Source organism: Nothobranchius furzeri, chromosome 15 (genome assembly GCF_043380555.1).
Source record: "Nothobranchius furzeri strain GRZ-AD chromosome 15, NfurGRZ-RIMD1, whole genome shotgun sequence".
Lineage (NCBI taxonomy): Eukaryota > Metazoa > Chordata > Actinopteri > Cyprinodontiformes > Nothobranchiidae > Nothobranchius > Nothobranchius furzeri.
Window position 1 is genome coordinate 44,557,070 of NC_091755.1, and position 21,789 is coordinate 44,578,858.

The window sequence follows — 21,789 nt, forward strand, 5'->3', positions numbered from 1 at the left end:
TTTATTTTATAGTAGGAATTTAATTGCTATGAAAATCTTCTGTATTTGCGCGTCTTGCATAAGGACCAGAATCTTTAAAATGTCTCAGAGTTTCACCCGGAAGTCGAGCTGGTTTTATTTTGAAATCGGGCCTCTCTCCACACAGCGCGCGACACACGGTCGCTGTTATGTCTTTACTCTCCAGACTCAGACCTGTGACCCGCATTGTGTTTAGAGCCCGTCTCCTGGCATCCATGTCAAGTTCAAGCCCCCCACCACCTCCGGTGGAGGCTGCGGGTCCCGCGGCGTGTTTCCCCCTCGGATACAAGCCCTTTAAACCCGAAGAACACGGCCTGGATCGCGGCTTTCGTCTAACAGCCTTCTCGGAAATGAAAGGATGAGGGTGCAAGGTCCCACAGGAGGCTCTGCTCAAGCTCCTGTCGGGACTGGATCCGGACCGAGCCGATGGTTCGGTGAAGTCCGAGGATCAAGCTGGGGAGTTGGGCCAACATTTGTCCGGCCCGCGGCTCGGTAAGGGTTAGGGACGGACTAGAACCCCCGTGGAGCCAGAACCAGAGTTAGCTAACGAACTGTTGCTAATCTTGTTAGCTTGCAGGTAGCCTGGGTCAACTGGTTTGACTGAGTTATCTTGTTAATTATCATCCACGTCATAAAACACACAAACGGAAACCAACTGCTGGTTTAATGTCGGGGAGCTTCGGATTCTGAGCATGAATCAGCAGAATTGGGTCTGATGCTCGGAGTTCAAAGTTCTGCTCGGTTCTGCTTCAGTGAAGCTTTCCGTGTAGTTTGGTCTTTACCCGAGAAGAGGAGCTCATGTTTCCGGTTTGTTTTAGGGATCGGGATGGACAGCTGCGTGATTCCTCTCAGACATGGAGGTCTGTCTCTGGTCCAAACCACAGATTTCTTCTACCCTCTGGTAGAAGATCCATACATGATGGTGAGTTTCCTTCCATCAGCCTGGCAGAGAGAATGTTCCTAAGAAGGTGTTTTCTGCTCCGGAACATCCAGGTGTGTGTCAACGAAGAGGGCTGACCTTAGCCAAGCAGTCTGCCTTGTTCTAGTTAATTACCTCTAGGTTTGTAGGAGCAGGTTTCACAACATGAAGTCACGTGGGTGGATTTGAAACACATCATCTGATAATCTGCCTCTTCCTGGTGGTTGCATCCCATGACCCCCCCCCCCCCCCCCCCCCCGAAGTCACACTCCTGACCCAAATCCAAGGAAAGTGTGTGACAAGTCTTCAGCTTATGAGAGGAGTCAAACTCTTGTTTACCCAAATATTTAAAATGGAAGATTAGAGAAATTAAAAAAGTATATAAAGTAAAATAAATGTTCTTACTGAAGACTGAATTCTGTCCTCAGCGTCTAAAACGAGACGTTTTAACCGAAGCTGAAACAAAGACCCACAGTAGGAACTTGTTGTCTGGTCCCAGGGCAGGATCGCTTGTGCCAACGTCCTCAGTGACCTCTACGCCATGGGAATCACAGAGTGTGACAACATGCTGATGCTGCTGAGCGTCAGTCAGAAGATGAATGAGAAGGTACTGTTGCGTCCGGTTTAAAGAGCTTCCTGTTCATCGATGTCCCGTTCTTACGTGGTTCTGACTGTGGGACAGGATCGGGAGAGAGTGATGCCGCTGATGATGAGGGGGTTTCGGGACGCAGCAGAGGAAGGAGGAACGTCGGTGACCGGAGGTCAGACGGTGGTTAACCCCTGGATCATCGTGGGAGGCGTGGCTTCTGTGGTCTGTCAGCCCAACGAGTTCATCATGTGAGTCCGGGTGACCTGGGAACATCCGGACTGGATTCATCAGATCTGTCCCGGCTTCAGAGGAAACTTAACTTCTCACCTCCAGATTTAAGCTTGAATCATTGAGAAGCAGGTTTTGTTTTTACGAGTCATAAATGATTTACTTCAGACGGTTCAGTAAAATCCTCTCTGGCTGCTTTCTGCTGACATGTTTGTAGTTTTCAGGCTGGAATCCTGTCAGAAGTTCTGGTTCCAACTCAGTTCCTGTTCGTTTTTGTAGGCCTGACGGAGCGGTACCGGGAGATGTTCTGGTTCTGACCAAACCTCTGGGGACTCAAGTGGCTGTGAACGCCCACCAGTGGCTCGATCAGGTCCCAGACTCATTTCTCTCTTATCACTTCTAATCAGTGTTGGGAACGTCTTATAGTTACTGATTACTTTGTCAAAAAAGTAACACAGTTACTTAGTGTTATTAGTTTAGATTATTAAAGTAACTAATTACCAAGAAAAATATTTTGTTACTTTTTTCATTAAAGAATGCCAGAAAAATGTGTTCCCCTCCTAATTAAACTTACTTAATTTACTATAAGTTACTACAATACTGAAGTATAAATGTCTACAGTACTGAAGTGTAAGTTACTACAATACCAAAGTATAAATGTCTACAGTACTGAAGTATAAGTTACTACAATACTGAAGTATAAATGTCCGCAGTACTGAAGTATAAGTTACTACAATACTGGAGTATAAGTTACTACAATACTGAAGTATAAATGTCTGCAATACTGAAGTATAAGTTACTACAATACCAAAGTATAAATGTCTACAGTACTGAAGTATAAGTTACTACAATACTGAAGTATAAATGTCTACAGTACTGAAGTATAAGTTACTACAATACCAAAGTATAAATGTCTACAGTACTGAAGTATAAGTTACTACAATACTGAAGTATAAATGTCCGCAGTACTGAAGTATAAGTTACTACAATACTGGAGTATAAGTTACTACAATACTGGAGTATAAGTTACTACAATACTGAAGTATAAGTTACTACAATACTGAAGTATAAATGTCTACAGTACTGAAGTATAAGTTACTACAATGCTGGAGTATAAGTTACTACAATACTGAAGTATAAATGTCCGCAGTACTGAAGTATAAGTTACTACAATACTGGAGTATAAGTTACTACAATACTGAAGTATAAATGTCTGCAGTACTGAAGTATAAATGTCTGCAGTACTGAAGTATAAGTTACTACAATACTGAAGTATAAATGTCTACAGTACTGAAGTATAAGTTACTACAATACTGAAGTATAAGTTACTACAATACTGAAGTATAAATGTCTACAGTACTGAAGTATAAGTTACTACAATACTGAAGTATAAATTTACTATAAGTTACTACAATACTGAAATATAAATGACTACAACACTGAAGTATAAGTTACTACAATACTGAAGTATAAATGTCTACAGTACTGAAGTATAAGTTACTACAATACTGAAGTATTAACTACTGCAGTACTGAAGTGTAAGTTACTACAATACTGAAGTATAAATGCATACAGTACTGAAGTATAAGTTACTGCAATACTGAAGTATAAATGCCTACAGTACTGAAGTGTAAGTTACTACAATACCAAAGTATAAATGTCTACAGTACTGAAGTATAAGTTACTACAATACTGAAGTATAAATGTCCGCAGTACTGAAGTATAAGTTACTACAATACTGGAGTATAAGTTACTACAATACTGAAGTATAAATGTCTGCAGTACTGAAGGATAAGTTACTACAATACTGAAGTATAAACTACTACAATATTGAAGTATAAACTACTACAGTACTGAAGTATAAGTTACTACAGTACTGAAGTATAAGTTACTACAACACTGAAGTATAAATGACTACAACACTGAAGTATAAATGACTACAGTACTGAAGTATAAGTTACTACAGTACTGAAGTATAAGTTACTACAGTACTGAAGTATAAATGACTACAGTACTGAAGTATAAGTTACTACAATACTGAAGTATAAGTTACTACAACACTGAAGTATAAACGACTACAGTACTGAAGTATAAGTTACTACAGTACTGAAGTATAAGTTACTACAATACTGAAGTATAAGTTACTACAACACTGAAGTATAAACAACTACAGTACTGAAGTATAAGTTACTACAGTACTGAAGTTTAAGTTACTACAGTACTGAAGTATAAGTTACTACAGTACTGAAGTATAAGTTACTACAGTACTGAAGTATAAATGACTACAGTACTGAAGTATAAGTTACTACAATACTGAAGTATAAGTTACTACATTACTGAAGTATAAGTTACTACAGTACTGAAGTATAAACGACTACAGTACTGAAGTATAAGTTACTACAGTACTGAAGTATAAACGACTACAGTACTGAAGTATAAGTTACTACAGTACTGAAGTATAAGTTACTACAACACTGAAGTATAAACAACTACAATACTGAAGTATAAGTTACTACAACACTGAAGTATAAACAACTACAGTACTGAAGTATAAGTTACTACAGTACTGAAGTATAAACAACTACAGTACTGAAGTATAAGTTACTACAGTACTGAAGTATAAGTTACTACAGTACTGAAGTATAAGTTACTACAGTACTGAAGTATAAATGACTACAGTACTGAAGTATAAATGACTACAGTACTGAAGTATAAGTTACTACAGTACTGAAGTATAAGTTACTACAGTACTGAAGTATAAGTTACTACAATACTGAAGTATAAGTTACTACAATACTGAAGTATAAGTTACTACAATACTGAAGTATAAATTACTACAACACTGAAGTTTAAATGACTACAGTACTGAAGTAAAAGTTACCTGAGCCTTTAGATGGTCTCTCAGTCTAGTTACATGTTATAATTATGTGTTTTAGCAGCATTTCTGTTGCTGCTGATCTAGTAACGGTTAAATAAAATCCTTTAAAGTAACACTAGAAGATCTGCTGGAGGACGTAAACGTTCTAACGTGGGTCAGACCCAAACACAGAAGAGCTGAAGCTGGGTGGTGAACACACGCAGGTAGTTCTGATAACACCTGAGCTCCATGCCGTGTGAGACTGATGCATCAGTGTTGCAGCGGGACTGAAGACATTTCTAGTAACGCCGTCATTCCCGTCGCTGCTTCCAACACGAGTGTGTCCTCGTTTTCCTTCCGTCAGCGTCCAGCCCAAAGCTCAGATGGAACGTTTTAGCGTAACAAACCCGTCTTAAACGGCTCTTTGCTTCGTTCTGGAGGTTCTGGAGGTCCGGGTTGTAATTCTGATGCGACCTGGAAAACCGTCCTGCAGACGTTCATTAAACCTTTCTGGTTTCCTTCAACAGCCCGAAAAATGGAACCGGATCAAGCTGGTTGTCACCAAAGAAGAAGTCAAAGAGGCGTACCAGGAAGCCATGTTCTCCATGGCAACGCTGAACCGAACGGGTATGACTGCTGCCTCTGAAGACGGGTTCTGGTCCAGTTAGTCTGATCCGACCCGTTTGTGGTTCTGTTTCAGCGGCCCACCTGATGCACAAGTACCAGGCCCACGCTGCCACGGATGTGACGGGCTTCGGTTTGTTGGGTCACGCCAACAATCTGGCAGCGCAGCAGAAACATGAGGTGGCCTTCGTCATCCACAACCTGCCAATCATCGCCAAGATGAGCGCCATCAGTAAAGCGGGCGGGAACCTGTTCAAGCTGCTGCAGGGCCGATCAGCAGAGACCTCCGGTAGGAACCAGAACCAGGACCAGGACCTGCCACTGATATTTTCATTTCTCAAATATTAATAATAGAAATTCACAATTTAATTTCCATTCATTTGTCGTTAAAGCCCCAGTGTGTAATATTTTACCTGTTTACTATAAATCCTGTTTCCAGTTCACAAACTTCTCCTTTTTAATTAACATTTCTCAACAACATCAAGTCTAAATATTCCTCTCAGCTGTAAAGTTTACATTTTAAATACATAAACATAAACATAAAGTTTACATTTTAAATACATAAACATAAAGTTTACATTTTCAAGAAACTCCTGAAGACCCTGCTCGTCAGAGAGCATCTTCTTAACTAGCACCCTCCCTGCACCCGTCCCCCCTCTCTACCGTCCACTCCTTGTTCCCTCCTCTCCATGACTGATGTCCAGCTGTTGTTGTTGTTGTTGTTGTTAGCCTTAAGGGCAACATGCCGATTATCACTTGTAAGTCGCTTTGGACAAAAGCGTCTGCTAAATACATAAACATAAACAAAGTTTACATTTTAAATACATAAACTGTGGTCGACGCTCCGTGGTCATCCACCATCTTGAAATACAGTAGCTGTTGAGGGACATACGAGCTCTGGTTTGTGCGTTTGGACTATGACTGTAACCTGAAAGAACCAGCAGAGGGCAGCAGTGCGCCCTGGAAGCCTGGAGTCTGCTAATTCAACTCAGAAATAGAAAAGAAGAGCGACACCGCTGCTGTTCTTGTTAGTTTGAATAAAAAATTGTTCCATCAAAAGACTAGCTGCATGTGTCGGTACCAGAACTCCTGACCCGGTCCCAACGTGTCGGTACCAGAACTGACCAAAACGCTTCACAGAATTAAAACACGTAAAAACTGAAACATAAAACACGTAAAAACTGAAACATAAAACACGTAAAAACTAAAAGGTAAACCCTTAAAAACTGAAAAGTGAAACGCGTAAAAACTGAAACGTGAAACGCGTAAAAACTGAAACGTAAAACACGTAAAAACTGAAACGTAAAACACGTAAAAACTAAAAGGTAAACCCGTAAAAACTGAAAAGTGAAACGCGTAAAAACTGAAAAGTGAAACGCGTAAAAACTGAAAAGTGAAACGCGTAAAAACTGAAAAGTGAAACGCGTAAAAACTGAAAAGTGAAACGCGTAAAAACTGAAAAGTGAAACGCGTAAAAACTGAAAAGTGAAATGCGTAAAAACTGAAACGTGAAACGCGTAAAAACTGAAAAGTGAAACGCGTAAAAACTGAAACGTAAAACGCGTAAAAACTGAAACGTGAAACGCGTAAAAACTGAAACGTAAAACGCGTAAAAACTGAAACGTGAAACGCGTAAAAACTGAAACGTGAAACGCGTAATGACACACGAAAAAACAAACACGTAAAAACTGCGATCCCTGCCTACGTTAACGTTGCCTTCGCGTGCAGGTAGCATGGCAGCCCACACACAACAGGAGTGGATAATTTATGCAGATTTTAAGCTCACAACACACAAAGTGCTTCTGTTTATACAACTAGCTATCCCATCATGCAACGCTACAGCACCCGATACGTCACCTGATAAACCGATGAGGACTGTTGTTGCAGAACCGTAAACCCATCACTGACCTCTGACCTCCCTGCAGGTGGGCTGCTGGTGTGTCTACCGAGGGAACAGGCAGCAAAGTTCTGCTCAGAGATGAAGAGCCTCAGTTCAGCAGCAGGAGGAACTTCTAACGGAGCATGGATCATTGGAATCGTGGAGAAAGGCGAGCGATGCGCTCGGATCATCGAAAAGCCTCGGATCATTGAGGTGCCCCCCCGAGGGAGCCAGGCGGCTAACCAGGAAATCAGTGCCAGCAGCCCAGACCCCAGCAGCACCTTGTCCTAGAGCCAGAACTCTTGTGACTGATGTTCAGATCAGTTTCAGACCCCTTTGTGATGTCATCAGTGGAGGATGCCCTCACCTGTTTCCACCTTTTCTTTAAATTCTTTATTTAAACTTTCTGGGATATTTTGGATGAAACGGATCATTGATGCATGAGTGATGTGGAAAATAACCGGCACCTGGCTCTGCCTGCGTCCACCTGGAAGGTTTGAGCAGCTTCCTGTGTGACCAGCAGGGCGGCGCCCAGGAGTTCTGCTTCTGACAGCTGATTGGCCATCCAGCACAAAGCCCCTCCCACTTTTCCTCTTTAATGAAGCTCTGCTTTTCAACCCCCAAACCTGGGCTAGGTGGAGCTGATGTTTGCCTCTGGATTAGAGGTGGGGCTGACCGTGCTGGAGGTCACAGCTGTGTGTTTGTAGATGTTCTTGTTTTCACAATCAATAAAATCAACGACTGACTAAAACCTCTTGGTGTTTAATGCAGTTATGTCCAGATGGGCTGGTAATGCATCTGCTCACCTAAACCAGCCCTTTGTGCAGCAGGAAGCCACACCAGGAGGCTGTAGGGTCAGAGGTCGTTGGAGGCAGCGTGTTGATGATACGGGCCGTCCCAGACTAAAGCTGGTATAATTATACTTATTAATAACGCTGACATCAGTGGAGTCAGACGCTCCTGGCTGCAAATGGAGATTAAACACAACAAAGATGTAAATCCAGTCACAGCTCATGTTTAAAAGTTTAAACTCCACATTTATTAATTATTTAGCCGTTAAAGTGCATGTCAAGTGTGCCTCAGAGTCTTACCCCACCCACGTATCAATTTTAAAAACTGCACCATTGGTAGGCGTTGCCTGGAGGACCGAGAGGGCGGAGCCGCGGCAGTGACGAAGACGACGGCTAACTAGACGAAGCTAGCTCCATTCACTCTGAGCAGTCATTAGAAGTGGAGGACGTTTCTCCCCCTCCTTACCCAGACACTCGAGAAGAAAGGGACCAAGTCTAATTGGAGGAGACAAGCGGACATGAGCCTTATTGTTTTGAGCTTGTGAGTTGCCTGAAATTACCGGAACCGACCCAACAGAACCATCTCTGAATGTAAGTAGCCGTTAGCCATAGCATTGGATTAGCTGCAGTGTTTGGCTCCACGGCCCTAGAGAGCTAGTATTCAGCATGTGTTAGAGATTTATCTGCATCAACACACCTGGTTTTAATCAGCAACAAACAGCTGAGCTGCTTAACAGCTTATCTAACCTATTAAAGTAGGAAAATCCACTGAAACGTGCTGGATAGCAGGTCTCCAGGAGATCTGGGCTCAAGCTACAGTCTGCTGCATAAAGTTTTGAAAATACCCCATGAGAAAATTATTCTGTAATGTGTTCAGCCCACTAAAACTGCCCTGATTTCATTATTTATTTACTGATACTAGCTGCTCTTGGTTGCAGGTGATCCTCTGGTGTCTGCAGCTGGTCTCCTGCTGATGTCTTCAGGATCAGGAGCTTCCAGAAGAATGTGCCTTTCAATGACTCTTTCCACCTTATTTGTTATATTAATTAAATAAATCTCAATTTATATATTTCCTGTTTTTGTTCATGTCCATAAATACTTAAACATGCTTGAAATTAAAACGAGCTTTTAACAGTGAGATGCTAGTTTAGTTCATCACAATAGAGCTAGTTAAACATGCGACAATGTGATAATTCAATTAATGTAATTTATAAATATCCATTAAAATATCAAAACTGGAATCAAAATGAGATATTTGGCAGCACAAAAAACTTGTCAAACACAATATTTATTATAATAATTGTAGGCAGACAGGAGACAGAGCTGATGGAGGTTCTCAGTCATCGAAGGATGGCTGAAGGCTTTCCAGGAACAGGAGATGTGGTGTTGTCTCTTCTCTCTCTATTCTGCCAGATGAGCTGATAGGTTACAGGTGTGTGAGGACATCCTCATGCTGTCACAACCAGATGACAGGAGTTATCAGGTGATCAGCCAGGCTAATGATGAGATGCAGAAAGAAAACAAATCATGCAGAAAGAAAACAAATTCAGGACAGTGTACAATATGTGGTGTTGCTCACCTTATGTGCTCTTAGAGAGTTATTAACGTGTGCATGCCTCATGGTGTAGAGTCCATATTTTGCTGAGTCTCCTGCAGTAATGCAGGTTATTAGTTAATTTACTTTTGATAGCAAAAACAAAATATTTAATTTAAAAGTTGTTTTCCAGGTGAATCAGCTCACACGTCACCACCAAGTGTCACAGGGCCAGAATCAGTAGCCTCCTTCATGATGTAATCACATACTTATTTAATTGTTAATATCTTAAAAATTCAGAAATGTTTTAATTTTTTTACCTTGAACAGTTCACTGAGCTTGTACTGTCACTGAGGTGGAAGCTGGAATCAACAGCAGACACCTCACATCTTGGTCTTTTCAGGAGGTGTGGATGCTCTGGGACCTTCTGGAAGATGAATTTCTGTCATGGTCCTTGTGTCACAAGACACTGAGGCTGTGAGCTCTATAAAAAACAAAGAAGCAGCACATTTATAAATGTTTAAAAGAGCATAAAATCACTTGTAACAATCTGTAAAACAAATGAAAACTAGAAGGTAATAAAATGTTTACATAGAAGATTATTAAAAATAATTCACCTTTGCTACGGGCAAGGCTTCACGTCAGCCTGGACAAGTGCATTCTTGCAGATTACTAAATCAGTCTGACAGCCAGTGTCTTGGGTAGATTTAGCCTGAAAAAAAAAATAGAAGCACATTGATGTTTATAAAGTCAGATAAAATACAAAAGAAACTGTCCCATATAGGCGCTTTATAACATTCCTAGTGTGTGATGTTATTATAACGTAAAAGTCAGTCACATATGATGTGGAGATCCTGAAATGCGACCTCCTGAACAGAATTCCTCACGGAACCGGGTCACGCTGTGCTAGATTTGACGCTGTAATGCTGTCTGTCAACTAGTGCTGCGTCAGTTTAGAGTCACTGTTGCTGAATTACCGACTGACACAAAAACAACCCGAATTTTCTCTGAGCCTGACAGTCAGGTGGACCGTTTTGTCGGCCAGGCCTTCGAGATATGTTCCGATTCGCCACTGATTCTAACCTTACATCCCGTTCCACATTTTGTGAACTTGACAAAATAGCCCGAAGGCAGTGCAGACTGATATTAGCTAAATGGAGTGAACCACGTCTCTCAAACTTTGCATTTAGGAAGGGAATTGTCTTTAGAAGATGTTAAAACTTTTATTTAGCTTACTCACCTCAGACTGTAGCCCGTCATGGTGGGGGAGCAGAGTCGGTGGGCTGCATCTAAATCGCGGAAGAGCCACGGTGGGCACAGCCTCCCTCTTGGAACGGAAACGTGCAGAATCGCGGGTAAAATGCTGGTTGCAAACTACAGCACCAGGCGGGAGCTGAATGTTTTCCAGACACGCAACCACTGGCGCCTAATTTCTAAGTCCAGCGGAAAGGAGTGCAACCCGACAGAGCTCCGCAACCATACTACACTACACCATCTCACCATACCAACACGATATGGAGCACTAAACCCGAACTACTTTCCTAATTACACTAACAGCCAAACAGTAACTAAACTACAATATCCAACAGCCAAGCTAACACTAAATAAGTATGTATAACACTAAAAACTATGCTAAAGACTAGGATATGCTAATGCTATATGCTAATGCTGAACTACGGCTAGCCTCCTACACTCTCATGCAAATTCAACTCCCAACTCGCCACAAGGCGTGGCCGAGACTCCCGATGCTTTTATAACTTTGACACAGAGCTGCTACGTAGTACTCTACTGGTTTACGTAGTATCTTACTCTTTAGCCATTGGCTAAAATTTATTCAAAATGAGTCAAATTCTATGTTTTAAGCTGAAGGTGGAGCTATACTGTGGTATTTAGGCAGAATTTTTAATTTTTAAAGAAAATGCACCAAAATGCTAAAATAATGAATACACACATTTAAAACACTATTAGACACTCATTTATACAGTTCATCAGCAAAAAAAATTTAATTTAGACGTTACTTGCTCTTTAAGAACAAAGCTGCTGCTACCGCTGTGGGCCAGCGGGGGCGCTGATTCACCACCTCCTAGCTGCCAGCCACCCACAAGAAAAAGGTCACGTCACTTGCCTCGTCCAATCATATTCCCCAAACTTCATTAAGCCCTAGCTGCTAGCCTGCCGTGGAGCAGGTTTGTTCTCCAGCATGTGTTACCATGGTGACGGGGAGGGGCTTCAGGCTGGCCGTGTTGGTAGAACTGGGGCTGTTACCAGGAAAAGCCTGGTTCTGGGAAAATCTCACTTTCTAGAATAACCCCTGAACTTATGAAGTTGTTTTGACCCTAAAACCAAACCCAGGAACCTAAATATGGGTTTTATGGATAAGTATGAGAAACATTTGTGTTTTCTAATAAACAATTCAGAATTTAAAACAACCCCGGATAAGCAGATGATGGTGAGGCGTTTAAAGCGCAAGTCACCCCCTACCAGATTCTTACTCCACTCCCACTTCATGTTGGAAAAATGCAACAAATGCTGTTGCCTAGCAGACCGTGAGGGCGGAGCTGCTAACAAATACACACACACACAGGCTCACTACGACATTGTGACATCATATGGTACCAGCTAACATTCTAGGGTACCTCTTAGCCGATGGCAGATTTAAATTCAAATGCAGTGCAGAATTTTTACCTGACAACAGCACAACACTGACAGTTTTAGGCAGAAAATTAATTTTAACTAAAATGCACTAAAGTGCAAAACTACAGACTTCACGTGTCTGCAGCACGATTAGACACACATTTATATAGTTTATCAGAAAAAAGTTGATTTGGGGGTGACTTGCTCTTTAATCAGCTAAAATACAACATTTATATAACTGAAACAGCCATGACCCTTTGTTTCATCCACTTTGGAGGGAGAGCTAACTTTTAAAATGTTTGTTATCTTTGAAATAAAATACAGTCACATGATTTTATAAGAATAAGAATACCTTTATTAGTCCCTCGGTGGGGAATTTGCAATATTGCAATGGCTCAGGTACAGCAGGATAGCAGCAGTAGCACCCAAGATATCACACAGGAGTACATAGTAATAATAAGTTAAGATCATTATTGCACATGGTAATGTGAGTAGTAGTTATATTGCACATGTTTTGAAAAGATGATATTTGCAGTGGAAGGTTACAGATGTATGGCTTCTGTTAGCAGGGACTATTCTAGAGTCTAACAGCAGCAGGAGGAAAGATCTGCGGTTTCTCTACGTCGTACAGCGAGTCCTGAGCTGGAGGAAATATCCTGCAACCAGACTCACCGGCAGAGGGCGCCAGAGTGAGCAGAAAACTTACAGTAGAAGAAGAAAAAGAATGCGGAAGTGAGAACGATGTAAACAAACTAGTCATCTAGCTAATGCTAACGGCAATGAAACCACCCGTTTGAGATTTCTTTCGTTAAAGTCTAAAACCGTAACCGTGTTTCGCGTGGAGAGGTGACGTTTAGACGTAAACCGTTTTGATCTGCGTTCGTCATCATGCCGTATCTGGGCGGTAAGGAGGCGGTGAAGGAGCTGCGGAGGGCACTGTCGAACCCCAACATCCAGGCCGACCCGCTGCGCTACAGGAACACCGTCCTCAGAGTCATCAGGTGCCTCACAGACACTACTCACCTGTGAACCCTCAGGGCCGCAGCTACATATCCACCATTTCTCAGATTAGACCCCCAGGTGGTTTTATGGACCAGAACGAACAGATTCTGGAGTCTAGAGACCTCGTCCCACAGGGGGGTCATAGACGGAACAGGATCAGGACCCAAGCACTAAAACCCTCCATTGTTTATTTCCTCCCACTCAGCCATGTTTCTCAGCATCGATCACCACGTGGAAACAAACATGTGTTTCCTGGTCCGTTTGGACCCTCGGCTCCTCTCTTCTGCACAACCTGACGTGTTTTCTGTGTGGGGTCAGGGTCAGGTGTCCAAGTTGTGGAAACAGTTTTATGTTTCTAGCACGACTGAAGTGATTGGGTGCAGATTTTTGGCTGAGGTATTTAGTTGTGTGTGATTCAGCCCTAACCTCCTCCCCAGGATGATGTCGCAGGGTGCTGACGTGTCCAGCCTGTTCAGTGAGATGGTGAAAGCGTGCGCGACGGTGGACGTGGTCCAGAAGAAGCTGGTTTACATCTTCCTGTGTTCCTACGCCACCTTAAACCCGGAGCTGTCCCTGCTGGTCGTCAACACTCTGAGGAAAGACTGCCAGGATCCAAACCCCATGGTCCGCAGCCTCGCGCTGAGGAGCATGACCAACCTCAGGTGACCTGGACCTGGCTGTAACCATGACAACAGCAGCGCTTGTGATCCATTTGTGATTGTTGTGTGTGTGTGTGTGTGTGTGTCAGACTGCCCAGCCTGGTGGAGTACGTGGAACAGCCGCTGACAGCTGGGCTGAGAGACCGAGCTGCGTGTGTCCGACGGGTGGCGGTGCTCGGCTGGGCCAAACTCTCCAACCTCCAACCTGCTGCTGATCTAGGTGGAGTTGAATCTGTCTGCTGCTGCGTTTGTTTTGTGACAGAAAGAGAGAAGGGTGCAGAAAAATACCAGCATATAAATATGATTTTAATCACATATCCTTTAGTTTAGCCTGTATTTGATGTCAGACACTGATGCTTGAAACCACCAACAGAAATGCGTCGTCTCCGTTTTGCTGCCAGATGTGAAGCAGGCGGGATTCAATTCAAGTTTATTTATAAAACGCCAAATCACTACAAGTGTCGCCTGAAGGAACTTCACATGATAAACATTCCAACACAGCTCAGGTCATTAAGCCAGTCAGTAACACGTTTCCTATTTAAGGAACCCAGCAGGTTGTATCGAGTCACTGACTAGTGTCAGAGTCTTTACAGCAATCCTCATACTAAGCAAGCATGCAGCGACAGTGGAGAGGAAAACTCCCTTTTAACAGGAAGAAACCTCCAGAGAATCCTGGCTCAGTATAAGCAGCCATCCTCCACGACTCACTGGGGATGGAGAAGACAGAGCACACACACACACACACACACACACACACACGCGCGCGCGCGCACACACAGACACACGCACAGACACACACACGCACGCACACGCACAGACACACACGCACGCGCACACACACACACACACAACCGCACACACACGCACGCACACACACACACACGCACGTGCGCGCACACGCACGCACACACACGCACGGACGCGCGCACACACACACACACACGCACGTGCGCACACACGCACGTGCACGCACACACACACACACAATGGTAACATTGTGATGTCTCAGTAAATATTCTATTAGGTGAGAGATAAACTTTATAGTATTTATCCTAGTGGATCTATAATTAAACGGGTAAACTAGTAGTAGCACATTCAACATCAAAGAGAGCAAAAAGTTATTATCAGGAGAGGGAGAATGTTTAAGTGGTTAGCAGCAGTGTGCTAGACGATGGCCCCCTCCATGAGGGCTACCTCCATGATGACAGTCGACTTCCACAAATCTGAGCTCATGATTTCAGTTCGAGCTACGGTGTAGCCACAGCTGCTCTGGGGCACACTAGAAGCCAGACTGCCGAATACTGGCGCCACCGGTTCCTCCAACCAGCAGGCAAGGGTGTCCGCATCCTCTGGCGGGAGCTGGGATGGAACCTAAAACCCTCCGACTACTGGACAGCCCGCTCTACCTCCTGAGCTGCTGTTGCCCTGTGAGTGCTCTCTCCAGGTGGTTAGTGAGCCCCTGCCTTAAGCGGAGAAGGAGTTGATGCCCGGGTCTGTTTAGATGAAGGAGCTGAACCAACAGGAAAAGCTCACAGATTACTGGATAATCTACGTTTCTAGCCTCATCTATGGTCATGGGATTTAAAAGAGGACAAAAAGAACAAAATCTGGGTTAGAAGTGGCAGAAGGATCTTCTTCAGCAGGAGAAACCCTTGTCTTCTTTATAACGCCTCCTGAGATCAGGTATCTGATAACGATCCCTCCTGATTTCCAGTCCTGTCCCAGAAGGAAGAGATCCTGGGAAGACTCATTGGTCTGGCATCAAGATTCCTGTCAATATTCTCTCTAAGTAATCGATGTGTCAAACACAGTCAACACATATCTGACTTTAGGTTCTGAGACTAGAAGTGGCTTCATCAGCTGATCCGGAGAGACGCTAACGAGGCGTCTGGTTTCTCCAGATGCCGCCGTGGTGAACGAGCTGTACAGCCTGCTGAGGGACCCGGACCCTGTCGTGGTGGTGAACTGCCTCCGAGCTTTGGAGGAGATCCTAAAGGAGGAGGGAGGAGTCGTAATCAACAAACCCATCACTCATCACCTCCTCAAAAGGTTGGTGTTTAACGTTCTGATGCTTAGAAAGCAAATCCAAGTAGAATTATAGACGACATCCAGGGTGTGTTACAAAGGCTGACAGTGACTAGAAATGACTGACATTAAAGGAGCAATATGTACAGAGAACTAATCCCAAAACCCTCCAATGTCTCATGTTCGAAGGTTACAGTGAAACATTTCATCCTGAGCTGGCTGAGAGGTTGTCAGATTTTCTCCTTTAAAAAAACAAACTGAAGAGGGACGTAGTTACTGTTTACACCCGGAGTTTGTCAGGTTGCCAAGTCTGCGTTGAGCTAACGCTGCAGCGCCGGCATTTGTAGTTTGTAGTCGACTAGAAGGTAAAAAGATCCAGAGTTGTTTAAAGAGCAAGTCACCCCCTACCAGAGTATTACTCCACTCCCACTTCCTGTTTGAAAAATGCAACAAAGGCTGTTACCTGGCAGACCAAGAGGGCGGAGACGCTAACAAATACACACACTCAGGCTCACAACAACATTGTGACATCATAATGAACCAACTAACTAAAATAACCAACTGTTGTTATTTAAGGAGCAGAAACTACTCTGAGTACTCCTCCGCTCTACCCCTGATGAAGTTGTTAGCCTTAGAGGCTAACAACTTCATCAGGGGGTAGAGTTAAACAACAAGAGGCAGCTACAGCGCGACTCTCCCATATTCCAGTCAGAACTTACAAAGCTCCTTGGATGAGAAGCGGAACATCTTCAAGAAGCCAAAGAAGTCTCGCTGCCATCATTTTGAGCCCTTTTGGACGCTGTCTAATGATTTTACCAATTGGGAGCATATATATATAGTAAAAAGAATTGGTCCAAGCACTGAACCCTGTGGTACTCCACAAGTAACCCTGGAGTATGAAGAAGATTTGTCATGTACGTTTACAAAATGAAATCTGTCAGACAGGTAGGATTTAAACCAGCCTAGCGCTGTTCCTTTGATCCCTACAACATGTTCACGTCTTGATCTACTTATCAACCTATTGTGTGTGACTCATCTTTGCTCGTTATCTAGAACCCTCTGGCGCTGGTCCGTAGCCGGCAGCAGCGGCGAGCTGCAGGCGTGGCGCTGCACCCTGACCACAGAAGATGCTGCTGGTTTTCTTTAACTCGATGCTTTTGGGATAAAACAGAATAAATGTGGCAGCGTTTCAGTTTATTATTCATTATTTTATAAACACCCCATAAACCCAGGCTCTGCGTTACGTCACGCATCGCTTCAGCTCATTTCAGGGTTTCTGTCTCTGGTGTTGAACAGCAGCAGTCGTAATGTTCTGATGTTTCTGTGTGATCCGTCGTCGTTACCGGGCTCATTGAATTAGAACCGCCGGCTGTTTCCTGTTGGGGAGAGCTGGAGCCTGATGGGCTCAGCTTCTTACCGCTGACATCCCGCCACCACCGGATGGATCCTGTCTGACTCCGAAGGTTCTGGCTTGGTTCTGTTTCCTGCTGCAGATAAACAAACAGGTTGTGAAAAGGACCAAACCAGTAACGTCCTTAAATGAAACGACCCTAAACCATTTACACTGAAATCATTTTGTGCTGGGAAATGATGGAATTCTAACCCTATCCTAGCATAACCAAAGGGATGAGCCAGGAAAACCCAAGCTAACTCCAACTAGAAAATGTATGAAAAGTATAAATGGTGTCTGGAAATAAAGAACAATACAAATAGTGTTTCAACAATGAAAAGTTTTTATAAATGCTCGTTTGTGTTAGCTAAGTGGCGGCTAGCTCTAAAGTTTGAGTTTTATTCAGAAGCTGGTGGGTGGAGCTTGATCCACCGGGCTCCGCCCACCAGACTGTGATGAGTTAAAGCTGACTGCAGCTGAATAACTTGATTTATTTAGAACAACAACACAAAAATGGGCGTGTTTTCAGGTTTCTTTACTTAACTAAACTGTTGACGAGCCATGGTGTCGGCTCACCGGCGCCACCTGCTGTACTGGAGTCTGACCTGGGCCATCTCTGTGTCGTGTTGTTTGGGTTCAGGCTGAAGGACTGTGATGTCTGGGGTCAGTGTGAGGTGCTGAGGGTCCTCCAGCGCTACCGGCCCCAGTCAGACGACGAGCTCTTCGACATCCTGTCTCTGCTGGACCCCTCCCTGGTCAGCCCTCACCCCCCCGTCATGGCTGCCACCCTCAGCCTCTTCCTGAGCCTCTGCTCCGACCTTCCTGCCGTCAGTCTGGCTGCTCTGGAGCGAGTCCGAGGCCCGCTGCTGTCCGCCTGTGGGAGCAGCTCCAGGGAGATGAGGTTCGCAGCCCTCTGCCACGTTCAGGTGGGCCCTGGTTCTGCACCAGTTCATGCTTTATACCAGACTGGTTTCCATCTTGCTGCTCCTGGCTGTGAATGTTTTAAGCTTCATAAATGAGTTTAAGCGAAACCCTGTCAGGAAACCAGCTAATAGGTGGGGGACCCCGGTGCTGGATAGCAGCTCTGCAGCACCGGGGTTCCCCAGCCCTGCTCTAGATTATTATGAGATACTTTAGAATAATCTCGCTAACTTTAGAACATATGACTGTAGAATAATACAGAATAAATCACGATTATTAAACAGCATAGTATATATTATAAAAACAGATTAGCAATTAAAACATATTAATTATGACCAATAAGAAGTGATGATTCCATATAAATACGGAATATCAACCTGATTGATCTTTGAATGTTTATCAGAAGATTCTCGGGTTCTTTGTTTATTCCGGGATCATAAACACACTTCGTATTAATCCAGACAGTATTTAGTTAATAAAATAACTTTTAGTTCACAGACTGCAGGACCTTGAGAGGGTGTGTCTGGATATGTCCTGTACTGTACTAGAGGTGGGAAAAATGATCGATTCTAAGATGCATCGTGATTCAGCCGTGCATGATTCCGCTTCGATGCAGCAACGTGACAGAATGAGATTCTCTCCCTATGTCTATGTCATAGACATAGAGTCTATGTATAGACATAGACTCTATGTCTATACATAGAGTCTATGTCTATGACATAGACATAGACTCTATGTATAGACATAGACTCTATGTCTCTGTCTATGTCATAGAGTCTATGACATAGACATAGACATAGAGTCTATGTATAGACTCTATGTCTATGTCTATGTCATAGACATAGTCTATGACATAGACATAGAGTCTATGTCTATGTCATAGACATAGTCTATGTCTATGACATAGAGTCTATGTCTATGTCATAGACATAGACTCTATGTATAGACATAGAGTCTATGTCTATGACATAGACTATGTCTATGCAGGACAATAAAGTTTTGAGGTTTTATAACTACTTCTGGGGGCAGAGTTGCAATGACATGCTGCGTTGCCCTAGCGCCGGTTTAAACCAGAAAAGGCGGACAGGGACACACGGCCAACATTACCAGTAATCAAAGACGTACCCGTTACATTTAAATCGGATGTCTGGGCTAATTTCGGTTTTGGGATCCTGGATGTGAAAGAATCACTTAACACAGTATTAGTTTACTATTTTTAAGTTCAGTAATATTCTATCTTAAAGCTGCTTTACTGAAAACATTATTTCTTATATTATTTAAGTAATTATAGGCAGCACACTTTAAACATTATTGCTCACTATAGTGAATAGATGAATGTTCTGTTTTTCAGGGATTTCAAAATCAAAAAGAAATTAAAAACTATTCTACTGCTTTTATTAAGTAATGAACATTTTTGTGTGAAGAATCGTGATGCATTTCAGACTCAAATCCAATCGTTAGGCAGATAATCGGAATCGGATCGAATCGTGAGGCAGGTAGAGATGCACACCACTAGTGTGAACACGCGCTGAGCAGAACCTTCTGGAGCTCGCTCACACAGGAAGTGGATGTATGCTGTAGATGAGAGGTCATGTAGGTGAAGATGGAGCCTGTCGAGTATTTTAGTGAGTTATTGAACAATAGATAGATGTGCCTCAGTGTCATCTTCCTCTTCATCATCATCACTGATGGCGAGGTTGGCTGGCACATTAACTGCCCTCCATTTTTCATAGACAGCTTTATTTAAACAGCCCACTTCCTGCGACTCACCGTGCTGCACAGCAGTGAAGACAGCTGAAGCAGCCCAGACCTCAACAGCCCAGTTCCTGAAGCACGACTGAAGCTGGAAAGGTAACATCAGTTAAACGTTGAGGAGGACTAAACGTGGCCAGCCAGGTGAAAACGTGGCTAAGCTAAAGCAGGAAGGAGACTACAACTGGAGCAGTGAACTACAAAAATGAGGCTGGCACAAGTGAAGCCGACCAGAACCAGACGCTCAGATCACACCACGTCTCCAAAAGCAACGCAGCTCATGGTTTACCTGTTAATGGAGGACACCTCAGACTTTCCCACGCATTTTAAACTCCGCCCACCGGCTCGGGGATTCCCGCCTTCCTGAGAACTCCGCCCGTTTGAGACCGAACTCACACCACCCAGCCCGCCCAAACCCGGCCGCGCCGACGCTGGCGTGTAGGTGCTGTAAGATGCTGCGGCGTCACGCCGACCTGAGCTGCTGCTGACGTGTGATTGGTTTCAGGTCGTGAGGGACAGATCCGTGGTCACTCCCACGAGCCTCTTCTCATCCCGAGGAGAAAACAAGATCTAGATTTGACCTAAAAATATTCATAACATCCTTTAACGCGTCCAGGGCGTCGGTTCAAATCCGGCAGCTTTGATGTTCACCAGCTGCACCGAGGTGAACATCTCCAACACTCTTATCCTCATTCAGCACAGCCAGACAGGGATGCAACGACGCACCTTTTCCCAAACCAACACGATACCGATACTTGGATCTGAGTACTCGCCGATACCGATTACCGATACTTCTACCACACAAAGAAATGCTATGATTTGGAACACAGGTTTTATTTTCTTCTAACAGGAAAAGACCGTGAGGTCGATAAAACGTAAAACATCACAAAACTAAAATATTAGGTGAACAGAAATGACAGTGACAAGCAACTGCATTGGTATCGGTTAACTTTTACCGATACCAGTATCGTATCGGTGCATCCCTACAACCGGACCACCTTGTGGACCGGGCGCTGTTAGTTCTACAGATCCAACCGTAAACAGGAGAGGACGCCAAGCTGCAGGAAGGCACTCCTCACCAAGATCTGGCCCCGTGCTGGTTGGTGGAACAGTGCCATGGCACGGTGTGTGATTGGCTTGATCTGTGATGATTGGTTGGGTGAATCCATAAGGGCTTAAAGGTTTCCATTAATAATAAACCTGTTTGCTGCAGCTGCTGCTGCGCTCTGTCCCCGGCCTGCTGGGGGAGCACTACAAGCGCTTCTTCTGTGGCTACGCCGAGCCGGCCTTCATCAAGCAGAGGAAGATGCAGGTGTGTGCTCTGAAGGATCATGTTGCTCTAATGAATGGATTCACTTCCAAATGAGCTGACACGGCTGAAGTCTGGACGGTGCTCTGCAGGTGCTGGTGGAGCTGGTGAACGATGACAATGTTGGGATGTTACTGGACGAGCTGAAGGGATACTGCACTGATGTCAGCATGGACACCGCTCAGACCGCCATCGCAGCCATCGGTTAGGGTTAGCTTCTGCTGACAGAACCAGACCTGCTTCTGGAGACTCACCCAGAGTAACGCCTGATCGTAGAAGTTTAAACGTCTCTCTGCTTCCTGTTAAGGGCACATCGGGCGCAGCTACAGCGACCGGAGTCTGGAGATCCTGACGGGCCTTCTCACACTCAAACAGGAGCACATAACCTCAGGTAACGCTCCATCAGAGCACGGGGACACACACCTGTCCCCCTGAAGCAACATGTCTGACCAGCGCCCCATCCGTCCTCAGCGGTGGTCCAGACGATGCGAGACCTGGTCTGGGTGTGTCCTCAGTGCAGCGACACCGTGTGTTCGGCTCTGGAGGGCTGCGAGGAGACGCTGCAGGACGACCAGGTGAGGACCGGTCCTGACATGGACACGGGTCGGGTTCTGTTAAAGAGAACCGCAGAACCAGGTTGGGTTTAATAAACAGCAGC

At 44.2% G+C, this 21,789-nt stretch overlaps 2 protein-coding genes and 2 long non-coding RNA genes across 4 annotated transcripts in view; 3 read left to right on the forward strand and 1 right to left on the reverse strand.

Moving 5' to 3' along the window:
• Positions 1 to 74: 74 nt before the first annotated feature.
• On the forward strand, positions 75 to 7,865 carry sephs3 (selenophosphate synthetase 3). The gene is made up of 8 exons (XM_015968892.3): positions 75 to 510; positions 837 to 940; positions 1,437 to 1,544; positions 1,620 to 1,774; positions 2,034 to 2,124; positions 5,139 to 5,238; positions 5,312 to 5,524; positions 7,161 to 7,865. The coding sequence occupies exons 1-8, from the start codon at positions 168 to 170 to the stop codon at positions 7,403 to 7,405; spliced, it is 1,359 nt and encodes a 452-aa protein (XP_015824378.2). The 5' UTR covers positions 75 to 167; the 3' UTR covers positions 7,406 to 7,865.
• A 492-nt stretch (positions 7,866 to 8,357) lies between these two features.
• On the forward strand, positions 8,358 to 8,974 carry LOC139063321 (uncharacterized). The gene is made up of 2 exons (XR_011516683.1): positions 8,358 to 8,496; positions 8,844 to 8,974. It is a non-coding gene; the product is annotated as an uncharacterized lncRNA (long non-coding RNA).
• Positions 8,975 to 9,175: 201 nt separating this feature from the next.
• Positions 9,176 to 10,895, reverse strand: LOC139063320 (uncharacterized). The gene is made up of 5 exons (XR_011516682.1): positions 10,680 to 10,895; positions 10,057 to 10,151; positions 9,760 to 9,923; positions 9,485 to 9,555; positions 9,176 to 9,401 (listed from the first exon to the last, which is right to left on the reverse strand). It is a non-coding gene; the product is annotated as an uncharacterized lncRNA (long non-coding RNA).
• Positions 10,896 to 12,820: 1,925 nt separating this feature from the next.
• Positions 12,821 to 21,789, forward strand: part of ap4b1 (adaptor related protein complex 4 subunit beta 1) — a 20,085-nt gene continuing 11,116 nt past the window's right edge. The window contains exons 1-9 of the mRNA XM_015968883.3: positions 12,821 to 13,074; positions 13,513 to 13,737; positions 13,824 to 13,954; positions 15,636 to 15,783; positions 17,790 to 18,075; positions 21,036 to 21,134; positions 21,224 to 21,335; positions 21,439 to 21,522; positions 21,603 to 21,706. Coding sequence (XP_015824369.3) covers positions 12,962 to 13,074; positions 13,513 to 13,737; positions 13,824 to 13,954; positions 15,636 to 15,783; positions 17,790 to 18,075; positions 21,036 to 21,134; positions 21,224 to 21,335; positions 21,439 to 21,522; positions 21,603 to 21,706 — 1,302 coding nt within the window. The 5' untranslated portion in view covers positions 12,821 to 12,961. The remainder of the gene's footprint in view (positions 13,075 to 13,512; positions 13,738 to 13,823; positions 13,955 to 15,635; positions 15,784 to 17,789; positions 18,076 to 21,035; positions 21,135 to 21,223; positions 21,336 to 21,438; positions 21,523 to 21,602; positions 21,707 to 21,789) is intronic.